At 41.2% G+C, this 19,145-nt stretch overlaps 1 protein-coding gene across 1 annotated transcript in view; it reads right to left on the bottom strand.

Moving 5' to 3' along the window:
• LOC126277891 (putative neural-cadherin 2) overlaps nucleotides 1–9,724 on the bottom strand; it is an 87,669-nt gene extending 77,945 nt beyond the window's left edge. Inside the window, exons 1-2 of the mRNA XM_049977443.1 lie at nucleotides 9,635–9,724; nucleotides 3,564–3,908 (exon numbers count right to left, since the gene is read on the bottom strand). Coding sequence (XP_049833400.1) covers nucleotides 3,564–3,908; nucleotides 9,635–9,709 — 420 coding nt within the window. The 5' untranslated portion in view covers nucleotides 9,710–9,724. The remainder of the gene's footprint in view (nucleotides 1–3,563; nucleotides 3,909–9,634) is intronic.
• Between the last annotated feature and the right edge of the window lie 9,421 nt (nucleotides 9,725–19,145).

The following is a 19,145-nucleotide window of genomic DNA, read 5'->3' as shown; positions in this document are numbered from 1 at the left end:
ATTGCATTTTTCGCATATTGAAACCAATTATGTAGAATCTGAGTTTTTATCATTACTTACCTAATGAATTTGTTTTATCGCCATGAAAAGACTAATAATATTTCAAATGATACAGCTCTTGTTCCAAGTCTAGGTTTTAGTAACAGATAACTTCTATTATCAGAACACATCTGTATTCTTTACATCCAGCTGAAGTAGTAACTGTATCCATGATGGATCCATTACAAAATTACATATGTGTTCCAAGCCTAAGTTTCAATGACAGGCCAGTACTTCTACATTCTTGAATGGTGATTGGAATGCTTAATGCTTTTTGTGAACTGTTTTTACTTCAGACATATTTTGTGTAAGTCCTACGGAGAGGATTTTGTGTCTAGGTGTATTGTCACTGGTGCAAAGACTAGTGTTCAAATACTAACATTGCACAGGCACAATATTAGAATTACCACCAACCAACTTTTAATTCACTGGGGGGGGGGGGGGGAGGATAAAACTAACAAAACCTGAAAACAATTACTTATAACTCACAAAATACTGAAAGAAATTAAATGTGTTATACACCACTAAATAGACCAATTTCTCAGCTTTCCAATGGTTTATAACATGTCATGCCAACTGTTGACAGAGAAGAAGAAGGAACACTAAGAGGAAGCTATAGTGGCTCAGCATGTCTCAAAGCTGACAATGTAATAATGGACTTGAAACCTGTGGCTGGCTGTCAGCCAGCTGTATAAGCCATTGGTTTAATTATGTACATGTGGGGAAAATTGTTCACCATGGAAATATCCATGTCTTCACTGGAAGGAGATGAATGTTGGAGCAGATGTTGTGCCATCACAGGACACCAAGGTCTGAAATGGTGGGGTGTGGATAGGTATGACACTCACTCCCCACTTGAAAGACAGTAAGGGAGTGCTGGTGATGGAAGCACCATATCTGTGTCCACCTCCAGGCAGGCACTTGGCAATAGAGGCAGCAGAGAAGAGAAAAGCAGTAACAGAGGCAATGGGGGCAACAGGAGCACGGAGATGGATGGCGCCAGGCACTAACTCCTCCATTTGGTGGTGGTAGTACACAGAACAAAGATAGAGCAGGAGCCCAAGGGTATGTGTACTATGCCATTGGTGCCAGCGCAGATGGTGGAGGTGGCTGCAGGGATCGTGGGATCTCCAGCATATGGTCAATCACGCACGAGCAGAGCTGATTGTGGGTGTTGGGAGTGCACAACACAGAGGTGGCAGCCTCAGCAGTGGTGAACAACTGCCAGTATCGACTTAGGGTGCCCATGAAACATGTAGGCCCACGTGGAAGGGCCTGTATGGAACCACTGCAGAATGGATGTCAGTGGGTCGTCAGGCATCGACCTGAAGGCCATACTGGGATGCATCTGTTGCCAAAATGAAATGCTTGGCTTGGTAGGAAAATCTTCCAAGCTATATGCTGAGTGTAATTTTGACTTCAAATGGGTAAAAACATGCTCAAAAGTGGATAACCAGTGAAAAAGAACACCTTTAGATAAGAGATCATGAAGAAGCTGATTCACCATAGCTACATCGGAAAGAAATTTATGGTAGTATGCAATCTTTCCAAGAAAGGCAAGGAACTCTTTGACATTGGCAGGATGCAGCACAACCATAATGGTATCAACATGCTGGCATAATGGCCTGATGTTAGCATGTGACGCTTCAAAACCAAGATAAATGACAGACAGCTGAAAAATTGCAATTTTTCCAAGCTACATTTTAACTTAGCCACCTATAGCACTGCAAACCAGGCCTGACGGTTCTACAAGTATTGATCTGCTGAGGGACTGCTGGGAGACTACAGTATCATCCAGACAGTTACATATTGCCTATCGTGAATCACAACATGAAACACACTGAGTAGAATCTCATCCTTGCTGCCACAAATATGACAACATTGCACAAACACAATATTATTATTCCCACCAACCAACTTTTAATTCAATCCCACATCAAAGGAAAATAAAGAATACACTGAATGATGTAGTAATAAGTGCAAAAACACACAAAATTGTGGGTCACATAATGGCACGGTCTAATAGTTCCATAGTCACAAAAATGTTGGAGTGCTGAGTGCATTGGCTTATATATGGCTATTTGCACACAGCGCAGTGCTTGCTGCGCTGTCTGTGACAATGTGTAGCAACCTCTCTAGGCTGGGCACAGAGGTGCATGCTGTTTAATCATGCACATTCACTGTATATGGTTACAACAATTCCTGTTGCATTCATTGCACCTACTATATTGTATTTAATAATATAATGATACATATTTTGTTCCTAGAGAAATTGTAAAAACAGGCCAATATTCACTACATAACCATGACATATCAATCTTTATGTAGTTATTATGGTTACTAGTTACCCTTCTGAAGCACTGCTGCTCGACACAAACTACACACAAGTCCCTGCAGAGGGTACATTGTGTCTGCACTTAATGTAAGTGGAATCGTTTTACTGTATCTAATGCATATGTGTGTGTGTGTGTGTTTTGTCTAATTTTGATGAAGGCCATACTGGCTGAAAGCTAATTTGCGACAGTCTTTTTGTTGTGCCTATCTGCGAATCATTATCTCTGCTATATAGTGAGTAGCAACTTTCCTTTTCATAATATATTAAAAACAAAGATTACAAGACTTACCAAGTGGGAAAGTGCCAGCAGACAGGCACAATGAACAAAACACACAAACACACACACAGAATTACTAGCTTTCGCAACCGATGGTTGCTTCTTCACGAAAGAGGGAAGGAGAGGGAAAGACGAAAGGATGTGGGTTTTAAGGGAGAGGGTAAGGAGTCATTCCAATCCCGGGAGCAGAAAGACTTCCCTTGGGGGAAAAAAGGACAGGTGTACACTCGCGCACACACACACACATCCATCCACACATACACTGTGTATGTGCGGATGGATATGTGTGTGTGTGCGAGTGTACACCTGTCCTTTTTTCCCCCTAAGGGAAGTCTTTCCGCTCCCGGGATTGGAATGACTCCTTACCCTCTCCCTTAAAACCCACATCCTTTCGTTTTTCCCTCTCCTTCCCTCTTTCCTGAAGAAGCAACCATCGGTTGCGAAAGCTAGTAATTCTGTGTGTGTGTTTTGTTCATTGTGCCTGTCTGCCGGTGCTTTCCCGCTTGGTAAGTCTTGTAATCTTTGTTTTTAATATATTTTTCCCATGTGGAAGTTCCTTTCTATTTCCTTTTCATAACATTGTTATAATGTAGCTGTCTCACTTTTATTGTTGTGCCTATTTTTTATATGTCCTCTAATACATTTCATGCTACTCAGTTTAAAGAGAAACAGTTTTTAGTATTAAAAATTTATTTTACTACATAACTGCAGATAATAGTGGTTTATGCTAGCAATTTCTCAAAAGTATTACTTACACCAAGGCAGGCATTTATCTATAACTCATACCATATGATATATTTTAATGCTTGACAAAACCTGTATTCTCATTTAAGCAACTATTTTACCTCAATGATCAAATTTTTATTCATCTTTGCAAACATATATGGTTATGGCAAAAATATAACAACATACCTCAAGGACAGCATACTCATTAGTGTATTGATCAGAAAGGCGAAATAGCTCGCCCTCTGGCTCCTCAGTTCTAAATCTGAGCTGCACTAAGGTCATGAAGCGATCAGTCTCAAAAGAGAGGGCGAACTTGATGTAACTGTGAGGCAGGAATGTGACAGGCTGTGTTGGCTCAGAGCAGTTAGGCCCACTCCAACCAGCATCACACCAGCACCAGGGAGGAGTGTCTGTCAGGTCAGCTTGGCAAATCCCATGTCCTGAACAGTTCAGTGTCCTGCAAGAACCTTCCGTATGTTGGCAGCCAACTGCTGTGTTCTTGGACAGTAATGAATCATATAGGTCCAAGATCTGAAACAGTGAGACTGGTTATACTGACTGACAGTTAACTGAATGTACATTACAGTAACAGAAACCTGGATCTTTATTCAGCCACTTCTTTACCAGAATCTACAGATTTTACAAATCATGTATGTGTTCAAACATCAATTACTTCTACTAATATTTACCTCACTCAATTGACAATTGATTCAGTTTCAAATGACAGTTTATTTTCTATGAGATGATTCATTTAAAATCACACTTCCATACAGTACGCTACATTGTTAGTGGTAAATAATCCTGTAAGCAAGAGACAGCAGATCTAATTCCACATGCATTGTTAAAAAATGGACTTGTTAATTGTTTCATTCTTTGTGCTCTGCAGGTACCATATAATGACAATTATGTCACTGTCTGATCAAAAATAAAATATTAATTGAAATAAACCTGGCATTATGCAAATAGAGTAAAATTATTGATAAAAGTAACAGATGGCTGACTATAACTATTATTTATGGGTAATAAATATAACTTTAAGTTTTAAATCTGAGAACAATAAATGTCATCATTTATTGTACAGGTCTACACTTATTTGTAAGCATTTATTCATTTCAGAATTTAACTGCTATAAAATTTATGTCAGTTACACTACTGAGAGGACAAGAAGTTTTTGTTTTGTGCCATGTCATATTTTCATAAAGAATGTAATTTGTTTCCTTCCCTGGTATATCATTTGTACAGAACAAATGAGCCAGGCAATGGACAAAAGGATAAGATGAGGATGTAATGTGAGTAGTGGTGCATATTTAGCAAAAAAAAAAAAAAAAAGGGGGGGGGCTATAAAGACCTTACATAGCGTGAAACAACTTTGGTCTCTCAGAACTAAATGTTGGATTATTGCTGAATACACATCGGTAGACAGTGCTAAGATTTTAACACAATTTTGCAATTTGAGCTACACTAATCAACTTGTCTTTTACGTGACTATAAGCTAATCTACATATCCACTAATTCACAAGTCACTGCCTTTAATTTTAAAGAATTGAAAATAATTGCTTTCTGAGGAGTGTGTGCTTTTAAATGAGTATGTTACCTCTAATTGTACCAATTAATGTGTAGACACACATGGGTGGCATAAGATCTGAAACTGGTGCAACAAAGCACAGACAGAAATTATTATTTCTGTTTTCTCATGTTCTACTACACAGTAGGATCCAGGAGATTCATTCTTGTGCCGCTGCTTAGATAAGTGATGCAGATGTTTGTGTTAGTATGTTGTGAAACAGCTGAAATACCTCAAATTAACACAGTCCCTGGATCTACTGTTATCCCTGACAGATTCTATACTGATACTTTCAACTGAGCAAAATGTAATCCATTATCCCTGACACCTTTTCATTGTAGAATCTTAAACAATGGTTTGAAATAAAAGATAATGGGGTATTGCACACAAAGTGCCTTCCACCATGCCAGTCAATCATCATGTACACTGAAAACGTTCACCATGTGAAGATCACATGCAAACCTGAAAGCCATGGATCAAGGTAATCTGGTAGATGCCATGAAGTGTTTGATTGAGTATCCCACTGATGTTTATTAATAAAATTTTAACCATATGGGGCAACAAGAGAAATTTTGTAAAAGACTGAGGATGTCTTGGCAGGCAGGACTAAGCATGTTATCTTAAATGGAGAGTTATCAATAGATGTAAAAGAAACTTTGGGCAAGCTCCAGAAAAGTGTTTGGGACCCTTTCTGTTCATGTTGGATACTAATGGCTTGGAAGACAATATTGTCAATAATCTAAGAGTTTTTATGGATAATGTAGTTATCTATAATGAACACTATCTGAAAAAAATGCATAAATATTTAGTTAGACCTTAACAAGGATTCAGATTGGTGTAAAGATTGGAAACTTGTAATTAAATGAAACATCCTGGCAGATTAAAACTGTGTGCTTGACCGAGACTCGAACTCGGGACCTTTGCCTTACGCGGGCAAGTGCTCTACCATCTGAGCTACTGAAGCACGACTCACGCCCAGTCCTCACAGCTTTACTTCTGCCAGTATCTTGTCTCCTACCTTCCAAACTTTACAGAAGTTCTCCTGCAAACCATGCAGAACTAGCACTCTTGAAAGAAAGGATACTGCAGAGACATGGCTTAGTCACAGCCTGGGGGATGTTTCCAGAGTCTCATTGCTTGAAACTTCGTTAACAGACTTTTTTTGGGCCAGTTTACATCTATCTTCAAGAGTCTTACAGTTCAGTTCCTTCATAATCTCTATGACACTCTTCCACCAATCAAACAAACCTTGGCCATTCATGCTGTGCTTCTCTATATACATTCAATATCCACTGTTAGTCCTGTCTTATACAGGTTCCAAGCACTTGAGCAATATTCTGAAACCAGCCACACAAGCGATTTGTAAGCAATCTCCTTTGTATTACCTATGATTGAGCCTCTGTGATTATTCGATTTCATATCTCTACAAAGTGTTACACCCAGGTATTTATGTGAGTTGCCCAATTCCAACAGTGACTCTGATATTATAGTCATAGGATATTATGTGTTTTTGTTTTGTGAAGTGCAAAGTTTTACATTTCTGAACATTTAGAGCAAGTTGCTAATCTCTGCATCACAGAGAGCTTATCAAGACCTGATGGAATATTTATGCAGTTTCTCCCAGGCAGTACTTCATTATAGATAACTGCATCATCTGGAAAAAGTCTGATTTTATTTTTAATATTGTCTGCAAGGTCATTAATATACAACATGAACAGCAACGATCCCAACACACTTCCCTGAGGCACACCCAAAGCTACTTCTGCATCTGATGATGTGACCAAAGTTAGTGTTCAATCCATAGTGAATGAGACAGGAAATGAAATTGAGGGCAGCAAAGCAAAAGCTGAAATGCTTAACTCTGTTTTCCAATGTTCCTTTACAAAGGGAAACCCTGGAGAATTACCCTAATTTAATTCTCGTGTAACTGAAAAGATGAATAAAATATGTGTTAGTGTCAGTGATGTTGAGAAACAGCTCTAACTGTTAAAATTGAACAAATCTCCAAATCATGGTGGAATTCATTTCAGATCCTATACTGAATTTGTGGCTGAGGTAGCCTATCTTGTAACTATAATCTATTTTAGATCCCTCAAACAAAAAACTGTGCCCAGTTCTTGGAAAAAGACACAGGTCACACCAGTCTACAAGAAGGTTAGTATAAGTGATCCACAAAACTACCATCCAATATCCTTGAGATAGATTCTGAGCTCAAACTTAATGAGGTATATTGAACAGAAAGACCTTCTCAGTGCCAACCAGAATGGATTCCGAAAACACTGATCACGTGAAACTCTACGTGCCCTTTTCTCACATGACATAATGAAAGCTTTGAATCAAGGCAACTGGCTAGATGCAGTGTATCTTGATTTCCAAAAAGCATTTGACTCAGTACTCCACCCATGCTAATTGTCAAAGATATGATCATAAGGAGTATCAAGTGAAATTTGTGACTGGATTGAGGACTTTCTAATAGAGAGGACACAACATGTTATCTTGGATGGAGAGTCATCGTCTGATCTAGAGGTAACTTTAGGTGTGAGATCTAATATGCTGTCTTTGTGACAGTTCTCTGAGTAGCTGCTAAAGGTAATGTTTGGGTAAGGCATTTAGAACAATTTCACTTAATTTCCTGTCCCTAATACCCAGCTTAACCATTTAAGTCTCCGAGCCTACAGATAGTAAGTTGAAATCTCTAATACTGCACCATGATCAGAAAATTTATACAGCATCTTCTTCATGTTTTCCCACAAATGTTCTGCCAATGGTTCTGCTAAGGGAGGGGCCTTGACAAAAACCTCCGATTACCATTTTGGACCCTCCTTTAATAGTTATCTTCACCCAAATCTGTACTAACCTCACCAGATATCATCACATATTTTACAGCTATATACATGCCTCCACCAACAGTGTTCTATCTATTTTTGTGCTATGCATACCAATGAGAATGTAGAATTTTACTGCTATTAAAATCTGGCTTTGCTCACCTTCCTGGGTCTAGTACTATTTGGCACTGTTACCATATTTTACAAATGAGATGAGTTTTGGGATCTTTCCATAGACGCTCCTGCAGGTAAATAACACTGAATAAAACATTTTCTTTCTCCAATCTATCATAATACATGCTGCTCTCTTTAATAAATAAGTGAATGAGGATAGTGTTCTTCCTTGCATGAAATTGCATTGTATCATATTGAATCTGTGGTGGGGTTTCTCTATCATAAAAAACCCACATGTCTAAGTCCATGTACTCTGTTAATCTAAGTAGCTGCTTCCTGTGAGTAGTTCATGCCTGACCTATTAGGGGAAGTCCTACAGTTCTTCACACAGTACTGGAGGTCAAGAAATATGCACCCACGAACATCACAGAAGCATTTGAGGTTCTGGTTTAAGTCTTCCACTCATCTCTGAATCAGAGGATCATGATCAGTTCTGGGACAATGCTGCAAAATGCTAGTTCTGCTTCCAGCCACAACTGAGGCTAGCCCTCTTCATGAAAGCAATCTCCTCCACATCTCAGACCTGAACACCCAGCAAGCAAACAGAGTGGATACTGGTTCCTTCCTGAGCTAACTACTATTTTTTTCAGTGGCTTCATCATCTGCAAATTACGGAGCTTCCAATGACAGGCAATCCCACCCTCTGTGTTTGTTCAGAGATCTTTCTGGAGCATTGGCCCCAGTCCCAAAAGACAAAGGTGTCCCATGCAGACTCAGAAAGACTTTCAGCAGTGGCCAATACCTGTAACCTGTTTTGAAGGCATAAACGGACAGCCTTGTGGCCAGTACCTATTTTTGCATTCTGCCCAGAGGATTGTGTTGTTACCACTATTCACCTAATGGGGAATGTTGAAAAGCCAGGATTAGCCAATCTGAAGGTGCTGCAACATTATGGACTTCAGTGAAACTATAGGCACCAGAGGGGCCAAAGCATTTGTCTCAGGTGCCCCAATGCCTCCACAGTACCCTAAAGCCCATCAACAGGGCTAACAGCTTTCAGCTATTTACAAACAGTGGCCAACTCACTGAGCTCTTATTTATTTTATGTATTTATACATGTTTAAGATACACATTATTATTTTCATACATAGTTATTAAATATATATTGTGCAGCAGGTGCAGTTACCAAATATTTGAAAAAAGAAGACATGAGCACTGAAATGTTCCAATATGATTAGCATTGTTAGTACTATCATTTCCTGGTCAATGAAGTAGAGTCATACTGGTTTTCTAGGGTGAGCCACTGTTATCACACAATGTTAAGCATTAAGCAACATACCAAGTTTTGTAAATATAACTATATAAGGAACATACTTCAATAACAATCAAAAGTCTCACATTGATGTTGAAGTGTGCTAATTATACAGGTAAATTTACAAAAACTTTTTAGAATAGTCAATGCTTTGTGGTATATGATGACCATGGCTCACCTTAGCAAAGCAGTATGTATTCATTACGTTGATGCGAAAATTACAGTACTGTTGAATGTAGTCACCGAATAAACGAAATTATAAGCTTTACAGTGATTGTGGGTTCGTTTTTTCAACTATACATTTCAATACTGTGTACTTCATCAACAATATAACTTGTCCATACAATAGTATAAAATGATCAGTGATGAATAAATACAATACTCATTACATTCTTTAATACCTACTACAAAAATATTAGAGATCAATTTGGACTTTGCTTACCTGTCCATTGTAAAATAGGTTGCTTAGACAGCCTTCAAAATTTGTAGGACTTGGACTTGCATTCCACATCTGCATTTCAGTAGGTAGTAATTCCCAGTAAATACCACCAATCTGAAGAGGACTGTTTAAAAGGAGTTGCCTGCTGAATGGAGGCAGTTCTTTTTCAGCCATGCAGCTAGTTCCATTGAAGAAGGGTACTGATATTTCTTTCACTTCCAATACATCAGCCGATTTGCAGTGGTCAAGCAGAAGGCGAATATTCTAAAATGAAATTTTAAGAGTTCTTGTATCTAAGAAGGTACTGGTTCTGCAAATATATAGCAATGTAAACCACAATGATTCAATTTCTATAATGGAAACCCAATAATATTATTACCAGGTGAGTGATGTCAGATAAGCCGAAGTTATTAACATATTTTAATATTATGCAGTATTGTGAATGTAGTATTAAAGCAATGGGTCTCTTTCAGTGTGTTGCATGTACAGCTCAAACATTTCTGAAGAGGTAGTCCAGACATGATTTACCAATGTAGTGAGAGATAGTGCAGTTCACAATATCAGTTATAAATATGTGGCGTGCAGCGCCGTAAATATTGATATTTGTAAAGAGTGTAAGTGTGCTATCTTTGAGATGGAGAGTTTTTGGAGGATGTTTTCCGCTAACGGGAGTTAGCCTCATGGACTTGAATCGCTGCAGACGTGAAGTGCTAATAAATTGTCATATGAGAGAATACTAGTTGTTTACCTACAACTATCACCCAATTCCCTCACTGGTGACCCCGTTTTGTGTAATACACGTTCAAGTTATGGCACGAAGTGTTATTTACGCGCCTACCGTGTCGGTTTTCTTTTCGCGATCGCGAGGGTCGGTGTTTTAGCTTCAGACAATGGCCTTTCAGCACTCACCGCCGCCCGGATCTCAGCAACATCTCTCCAGCATCCCTGCCGTCGTAGTGGATATGCCGTGAGATCCTTTGGAATCTTTCAGCCCGAACATGCAGTGGAATTCATCGAGTACAGCCAGTTTCTGCCAACCGCCAACGGTCGCGGACTCTGGCTTTGTTAGCCTAGACTTTTCCACGTGTTCTCCACAGAGTGTTGTTCGGAACATTCCTACTCCTGTGTCGAACGCACAATTCAATACAGTTCGTGGTGTCGAGCGGAATCTTGCCACTTTGGAAAATCCAGCAGTAAATTCAATCCCGAGCCAGTTCCCGCCACGTGTGTATCCTTCCGCGCCGGTTAGTCAACATGTGCTCAATGCTCGCCAAACAGACAATATCACATCGAGTGTGCATCCTTGTGGACATGTGTGGGATCCTTGTGTTGCTCATAATCAAGTCAACAATTCTGTGCTGGACAGTAATTACCCGGACATTTACAATCACCCCCACCATTCACGGCCGAATGAATACAGAGTGCATAACGGACATTCACCGGCGTACGTAAGTACTAGCGGCTTCTCTCCGAGCTATCTAATCAATAAGAATGCACATTGTGACTATGATTCTCACACTGTTCGTGCGTCCGTCGCTTCTCAGCCGCCCCCCCGGCGTCAAGTGAACTTTGCGATACCCTCATTACAGGACGCCAATAATTCGGACACTCTATCCTCTTCGTGCTCTACTCCCATCTGAAGAAGTAGGTGCACCTCCACAGTGACTGCTGTGCCGAATCTGCCGAAACTACCTGACTTCAAACCCGCTCAACCGGAATTTTGGTTCAACCTGGTTGAGCAAACATTCAATGTCTGTGCTTTGGACGACGACGGGCGCTTTGTGTGCCTCATGAACCACCTTCACGACCGCGTCGATTTAATTTACGATCTGGTCAAAGCACCGCCTCTAGCAGAGAAGTATGCTATGGCAAAACAGATGATACTGGAGCGCGTCTCAAAAACCAGGAGAGAAAACGTGCGACAGCTAATTTACGAAGAGCGACTCGGCGACAGGTCTCCGTCCCAGCTGTGGCGGTGCATCCGTCTTCTCGTCGACGAGAAAGTTATGCCTGATGACACACTCGCAGAAATCTGGACAGAAAAGCTGCCTCTGCCTGTCCAGACTGCAATCTCTGCGTATGAGGATAGGCCAGTAAATGAACGTTTACGTGCCGCCGATAGAGCTTACTACGCCAGGCAGCGTGAGCTCCACGCACTACATTCTGGACGTGACCGCACTAAGAAGCTGTCCAACACCACGCCCTTGTCTGGTGCTGCTAATAACAAGTTTGTTAAACTAGCCCCCCTACCTGCACCTCCAGCTCTGCCCAACGACAGCGCACCGGCCTCGGTGGAAGATTCTGGGTCGCATACTCCGTCACCTAGTTACTACCCACAGGAGCACAGGCCCGCTCAATCTTACTGTTTCTTCCACGCGAGATTCGGGGAGCAAGCACGCAAATGCCAGTCGCTGTGCTCTTACCCAAACTCCAACCGCAGGTAGGCAGCGGTGCCACCTCCTGCGACATAAACAACGTGCACCATCCAACGTTGCATTCCGTTTTGGACAACAACAGTAAGTGTGGTCGAGTCTATGTCCGAGATTTACAATCGGGTGTACGGTTTCTGGTAGACACTGGCGCAGATGTCTCTTTGCTACCGGCTCGCCTAGCGACCAATAAAGTGCAACCGCACAAAACAGTACTTCGTGCAGTGAACTTGTCTACCTTACAGTGTTCGGGTTCTACACTGTATACAGTGAAACTTTCGCCCAAGTGCAAGCTGAAGTGGACGATTTTAGAGGCAACAGTTGAAGAACCTATTCTCGGAATTGATTTCCTCAGGCACTATCAGTTGTCACTAGATTTTGTGAAAAATACTGTGTTTTACCCCCCACTGAACAAACATATTCCTTTCGCTCCGCCGAGTGATAGTTCGGCTAACACCAAACATGTGCGCTGGGCTAAGAAGTGCCCAAACCTATCTTGGACAAACGAGTGGCTAGCGGAGCGCGCCGAGTCTTCGAACTTGCGGATGGAACGTAGGGAAATGCTGTTGCATCCCCGCGACATACATCACGAGTTGACCTCCACACAACAACGCCTCGCGTCACTACAAGCGGATGACTCGTCGGCTACAGACAAGGTTAGTCCATGCCAATCTGGTGTTCCCGTGCCCGCACACATTAATGACAATGTTGTGAACTCTGCAAACTGTGTCAGCATTCCCCCTTGTAATGACAGTGTATGCCTGTGTGCTCATGTTCCATGCGTTTCGAATGAACAATTAACCTCCCAAGCCCATGGCAATGAAATACAGCCGTCTGCTGTTAGGCCACACCCACTCGGGCCTACAGCGCGCGTAGCGGCACGGCCCGCTACCAAAAACCAGTGTACCAACCTCGCCCAGGTTAACATGCGTGCGTTCGCTACGCAGCCTTCGAGCGATTGGCATGCCTCAGCGCCACAGCTTTGCTTGCCTGCCACCGCCTGCTCCGCTTCACGGAGATCTGACTGTTTTGCCGCGCCACGTATTGCAGTAGTCACTAATGGCACAGTTCACCGGTTATGTCTAACCGCTGGGCCGCCCATATCGCAACGCCCACGCCGCCTCAAGCCGGAATTTATGAAAATTGCAAAAGAAAAATTAGATGATTTATTACAAAAGGGAATAATTGAACCTTCTTCCGGTTGCTGGGCTAGTCCTATCTTGTTTGATCAAAAGAAAGACGGTACTTGGCGTATGGTCGGAGACTATAGGCATTTAAATGCCCGCACCACCATTGATAAATACCCGGTCCCACACATTGCGGACTTCAATCATGCGCTCGCAGGTGCAGAGTACTTCTCTGTTTTGGACTGCAAGCACGCATTTCATCAGATCCCCATGGCTCCGGAGGATATTGAAAAGACTGCCATAACCACTCCCTTCGGGTTGTTTCAATACAAATTTATGCTGTTTGGGTTGAAAAACGCCCCCCAAACGTGGCAGCGCTTCATCAATCAAACCTTATCCAATTTAGACTTTTGCTCCGGGAATAACAATGACCTCCTCATAAAAGACTCTGTAACCACGGTCTCACTCAACCGAGTGAAACCAGCTTTCATTGAGCCTCAGGTGGACCCCCCTGATTCGGCCCCTATCTCTTCCAGTCCTACTTCAAGTGGCCACTCATCTTCTCATACCATACATTCGGGTACCGATTCTCCACAGCGGGCTTCTTTGCCGTGCACTGCTTCTTCTCCGCTCTCATCTAATTCGAGTGGCCAAAGTTTTCGAGGCTTCACTCCTCCCAGCCCTCGCAGTCGAGCTGCCAACCACTTGGATTCTACCATTGTGTCACCATCTTCGTGTGACAGCTCTTGGTTACGCCGTTCAATCCATGTGGGCTCCTCGTTGCCTTCGGCCACACTCCCTCGGCTGTCAGTTGATCACCCGAGGTTGTCGCCTGCGCAGTCCAGTGCACCTGCCACACCCCTCTCCGCAAACGCTTCTCCCTGCCATGGCTTCCCCACACCTCCCTGGCACCCCCCCTGGCTCGTACAGGTGCCACCCAAGAATTCACAACACATGTACATCCTGATGACATACATAAATTATCTGTTGTTGTTGATGGTGATAAGGCGTGTGTGTTACTCTCGTGTGACAAAATTGAGGGAGGAAGTGCAGAAACTCGTGTGGTGCGTCGCTTTAAATTAAGCACAAGTGCTGCGTGTGGCAATTTGCGTGCCTTTGTTAGGCCTTCTGGCAAGGTGATTCTCCGCCTGCCTGCAGACGAAGTGCTACACCTCCACTCCAGGACAGGACGTCGTCTTCGGCCGCCGGCTTCGCTTGCTGATTTTGCCGTCGACGTACCGGGTTTCACCCCCCGGTCTCCTACCAGTCGACCGCTTCCGCCTGACGCTGAAGAACTGTATGTTACCTTCCTAACTTCTCACCCCCCCTCCCCCCATTCACAGGGACGTACTCCATACTGCGCGGGGGGGGGGGGGGGGGGGCTATGTGGCGTGCAGCGCCGTAAATATCGATATTTGTAAAGAGTGTAAGTGTGCTATCTTTGAGATGGAGAGTTTTTGGAGGATGTTTTCCGCTAACAGGAGTTAGCCTCATGGACTTGAATCGGTGTAGACGTGAAGTGCTAATAAATTGTCATATGAGAGAATACTAGTTGTTTACCTACAACTATCACCCAATTCCCTCAAATATTTTAGCATACAACCACTAATATTGGGAACATAATCCACAGCAACACATTTTGGGAGTCAAGTTCCCATGATCTGCTTGTCTAATTTAATTCTACATAAAGTGCACTTCAAAAGCACGCAGTATCAAAACATAAGAACAAATAAAATTATCTGGACATGAAGGACTTGTCTTACTTTAAAAATGGCAACACCATAGTCCCTCCTCTACTGATCCATGTTCCGCATATCTTCCACAGCACTACTCTATAAGGTGGTAAAAACTGGCAACATCAGTCCCCCCTACATGCACCACTAGTTTGTAAACATATGCAGACCCATACAGATTAGATTAGATTAGATTAATTATTCATTCCATAGACCCACAAAAGAGGGGATCATCCTGAGTGTGGAACATGTCAGATAAATACATTACAAAAATGTAATTAGAAAAACTTGAGTTTCATTAATTTTAATGATCCTCAGTCAATAAACAGTCAAATTATGTACAAGATTTAAAATTAAACTTCCACTATTTACAGGCTTAAGACTTACATCTTCTTTCCATGCATCCCTCATTCACACAGTAGGTAGTTACTTGGCTGTTACAACCAAGTGTTGTCAAAAATTAAAGTATAATAAATTTTCATTAAAATGTTCTACTGCACTTGTTGAGAAATTCATGGATGGAATAGAAGGAGTTGGCCGCCAAAAATTCTATTAAATTATGTTTAAATTGTGGCTTGTCTGAACTAGACTCTTAAAGGTTGCCAGTAACTTATAGAAAATATATGTTGCTGAATACTGGAGTCCTTTCTGGGTAAGAGTAAGTGATTTTAAATGTTTAAGTATATTGTTCTTATTCCTAGTATTAATACTGTGTAGTAAGCAGTTAGTTGGAAAAAGAGATGTATTATTTACAACAAACTTCATGAAGGAATAAATATACTGAGAAGCTGTGGTTAGTATGTCCAATTCTTTGAACAGGTTTCTACATGATGTTCTTGGATTTACACTACACGTTACTCTTATTATATGCTTCTGAACTCTAAAAACTTTTTCTCTGTTTGTGGAGTTACCCCAAAATATGATACCATATGACATAATGGAGTGAAAATAAGCAAAATATGCCAGTTTTTTATATTTATATTTCCTATGTCTGACATTATTTGAATTGCACACACAGACTTGTTTAGGGGCTTTATCAGTTCATTAGTATGTCGCTCCCAACTGAATTTATTATCAAGTTGTAATCCCAAGAATTTTACAATCTCAACTTCTATTTCCATGTCATCATATTTTATACACACACTAGAAGGAAATTTCTTGGAAGTGGGTCTTTTCAAAGTTTAATGACAGTGAATTGGCTATGAACTACTTATTAATGTCAGTAAAAATTTGATTAGCTGCCCTTTTTAAATTTATATTTAATTTACTATTTACTGCTATGTTTGTATCATCTGCAAATAAGACAAACTTGGCATCTAGTAATGTAACAGATGACAGGTCATTAATATAAACAAGAAAAAGTAGTGGACCTAGAATGGAACCTTGGGGAACACCACATGTAATTTCTTCCCAGTCAGATGATGTCTGATTGCCTACTGCAGAAGTGTTACGTAATGACACCCTTTGTTTTATATTAGTAAGATATGACTGAAGCCACTTTGTAGCACTACCAGTGATGCCATAATATTTTAATTTACTTAAAAGAATGCTGTGATTCACGCAGTCAAAAGACTTTGACAGGCCACAGAATATGCCAGTTGCCTCTAATTTGTTGTCTAATAAATTAACAACATTTTCACTGTAAGTGATGTTAATGAACTAGTGGTACACAGAGACACCGCTCATAAGACTGGTTATTTATCACCTTATGGAAGCAATGCTTTGGAGGATGTGTGGAACATGGATTAGCACAGCAGGGAATCTGGTGTTGCCATTTCTTGATAAGATGAGGACTTCATGTCATTTTATTTGTTGTTATATTTTGATCTTGAGCCCTTTTGAAGTATATTTTATGTATTATTAACGTAGGCAGTCAGATGATAGGAGCTTGAATTCTGAAATGAATTACTGTTGATTATGTTTCTAATATTACTGGTTGTATGCTAAAGTGTTTATGATGATTACCTTAACAACTGTCACGTTTGGTCCTTGAGATGTACAATATTAGAATCACAGTATGAGGCAAGATGATGACCAGCACCCATAAGACATAATGGAAGACACTGTCATGAAGTCCCTTGAATTATTATTGACAATGAAACTAAAGGAAGGCAAACTGAAATTGTAATACTTCTGTATCTGATCTCAAAGGATGAACGTTAAACCTGGTCAGGCTTATATGTTGTTCAAAACATTGTTTCTTGTTGTGTGATTTATACACTCAGGTAATTACTGCACTGAATGTTAACAGTGATTCATGAAATATTAGTGACTTCTATGCTGGTTTACACATGCAATCAGCTCTTCTGAATGAAATATCAAAAATAGTGAAGTTGACTATTCCATTCTCACTACTATAAATGCCAGCTACTTATTGCAGAAATAGCTAATCAAGACATAATTATGGAACCTAATGCTGGACAGAATCTTTTGAAGTTATCCATATATAAGCTGTCTTGTGATGTTTTCACAATTCCAATGAAATTTGATTGAATATTTTTTTTAAAAAAAAGAAAAAAGGGGAGTGGTCTACTGTTCTCTTTTCAATTAGTAAAATGAATCTGATACTGAGTTATAACTTACTGGAAGAATAATAATCAAATACTGATAAATAGCTAGAGATATATGAAACTACGGAAAATCCAATGCATGCAATTTTGTGGCCTAAATCAAGAGCATTACATAACAGATCTGAAGATCAGAATTTCATCACGAACATCAGATCCTGTCCTAGTCTGTGACAGGTCTGAGACACTGCAAATGACAAGCTAGTGATGGGTCTGAAATTACTCCTTATACAAAATAAGTATTATCATAAAGCATAGAGGCTGACGGAGTTCCACTTGACTTAGTTATATGTAATTCACACGGCTTGTGTATCTGCCGTTTGTAATGTAACGGACTATTGACACTACCGATACTACTGGCTGGCGAGGTGTGTGGTACCGTTAATCAACTTCAAGCAGCAAGTAAACTTTAACTATGTAAAAATCAAGTGAAATATTATTGTTTTCCTACAAAACTGTTAAAACACTTTACATTTTTCATACTATGTTTTTCATATATATATATATATATATATATATATATATATATATATATATATATATATATATATATAGGATGGTTGCTTCTTCAGGAAGGAGAGGGAAAGACGAAAGGATGTGGGTTTTAAGGGAGAGGGTAAGGAGTCATTCCAATCCCGGGAGCGGAATGACTTCCCTTAGGGGAAAAAAAGGACAGGTGTACACTCGCACACACACACACACACACACACACACACTCACACACATATCCATCCGCACATACACAGACACAAGCAGACATATTTAAAGGCAAAGAGTGAGGGCAGAGATGTCAGTCGAGGTGGAAGTACAGAGGCAAATAAGTTGTTGAAAGACAGGTGAGGTATGAGCGGCAGCAACTTGAAATTAGCGGAGGTTGAGGCCTGGCGGATATCGAGAAGAGAGGATATACTGAAGGGCGAGTTCCCATCTCCGGAGTTCGGATAGGTTGGTGTTGGTGGGAAGTATCCAGATAACTCAGACGGTGTAACACTGTGCCAAGATGTGCTGGCCGTGCATCAAGGCATGTTTAGCCACAGGGTGATCCTCATTACCAACAAACACTGTCTGCCTGTATCCATTCATGAGAATGGACAGTTTGTTGCTGGTCATTCCCACATAGAAAGAGTCACAGTGCAGGCAGGTCAGTTGGTAAATCACGTGGGTGCTTACACACGTGGCTCTCCCTTTGATCGTGTACACCTTCCGGGTTACAGGACTGGAGTAGGTGGTGGTGGGAGGGTGCATAGGACAGGTTTTACACTGGGGGCGGTTGCAAGGGAAGGAGCCAGAGGATAGGGAAGGTGGTTTGGGGATTTCATAGGGATGAACCAAGAGGTTACGAAGGTTAGGTGGACGGTGGAAAGACACTCTTGGTGGAGTGGGGAGGATTTCATGAAGGATGGATCTCATTTCGGGGCAGGATTTTAGGAAGACGTATCCCTGCTGGAGAGCCATATTCAAGGTCTGATCCAGTCCCGGGAAGTATTCTGTCACAAGTGGGGCACTTTTGGGGTTCTTCTGTGAGAGGTTCTGGGTTTGAGGGGATGAGGAAGTGGCTTCCTTTCACGCCGATCACCTGCCACCCTACCCAAAACCTCTTTACTCGTCACCTTAGCCAGCTTCATCCTGACCCACAACTTTTTCACTTTTGAAGGCCA

Source organism: Schistocerca gregaria, chromosome 6, assembly GCF_023897955.1.
Source record: "Schistocerca gregaria isolate iqSchGreg1 chromosome 6, iqSchGreg1.2, whole genome shotgun sequence".
Taxonomy (NCBI): Eukaryota; Metazoa; Arthropoda; class Insecta; order Orthoptera; family Acrididae; genus Schistocerca; species Schistocerca gregaria.
Note: the sequence above shows the minus strand (reverse complement) of the source record. Positions and strands in the feature narration are given on the sequence as shown.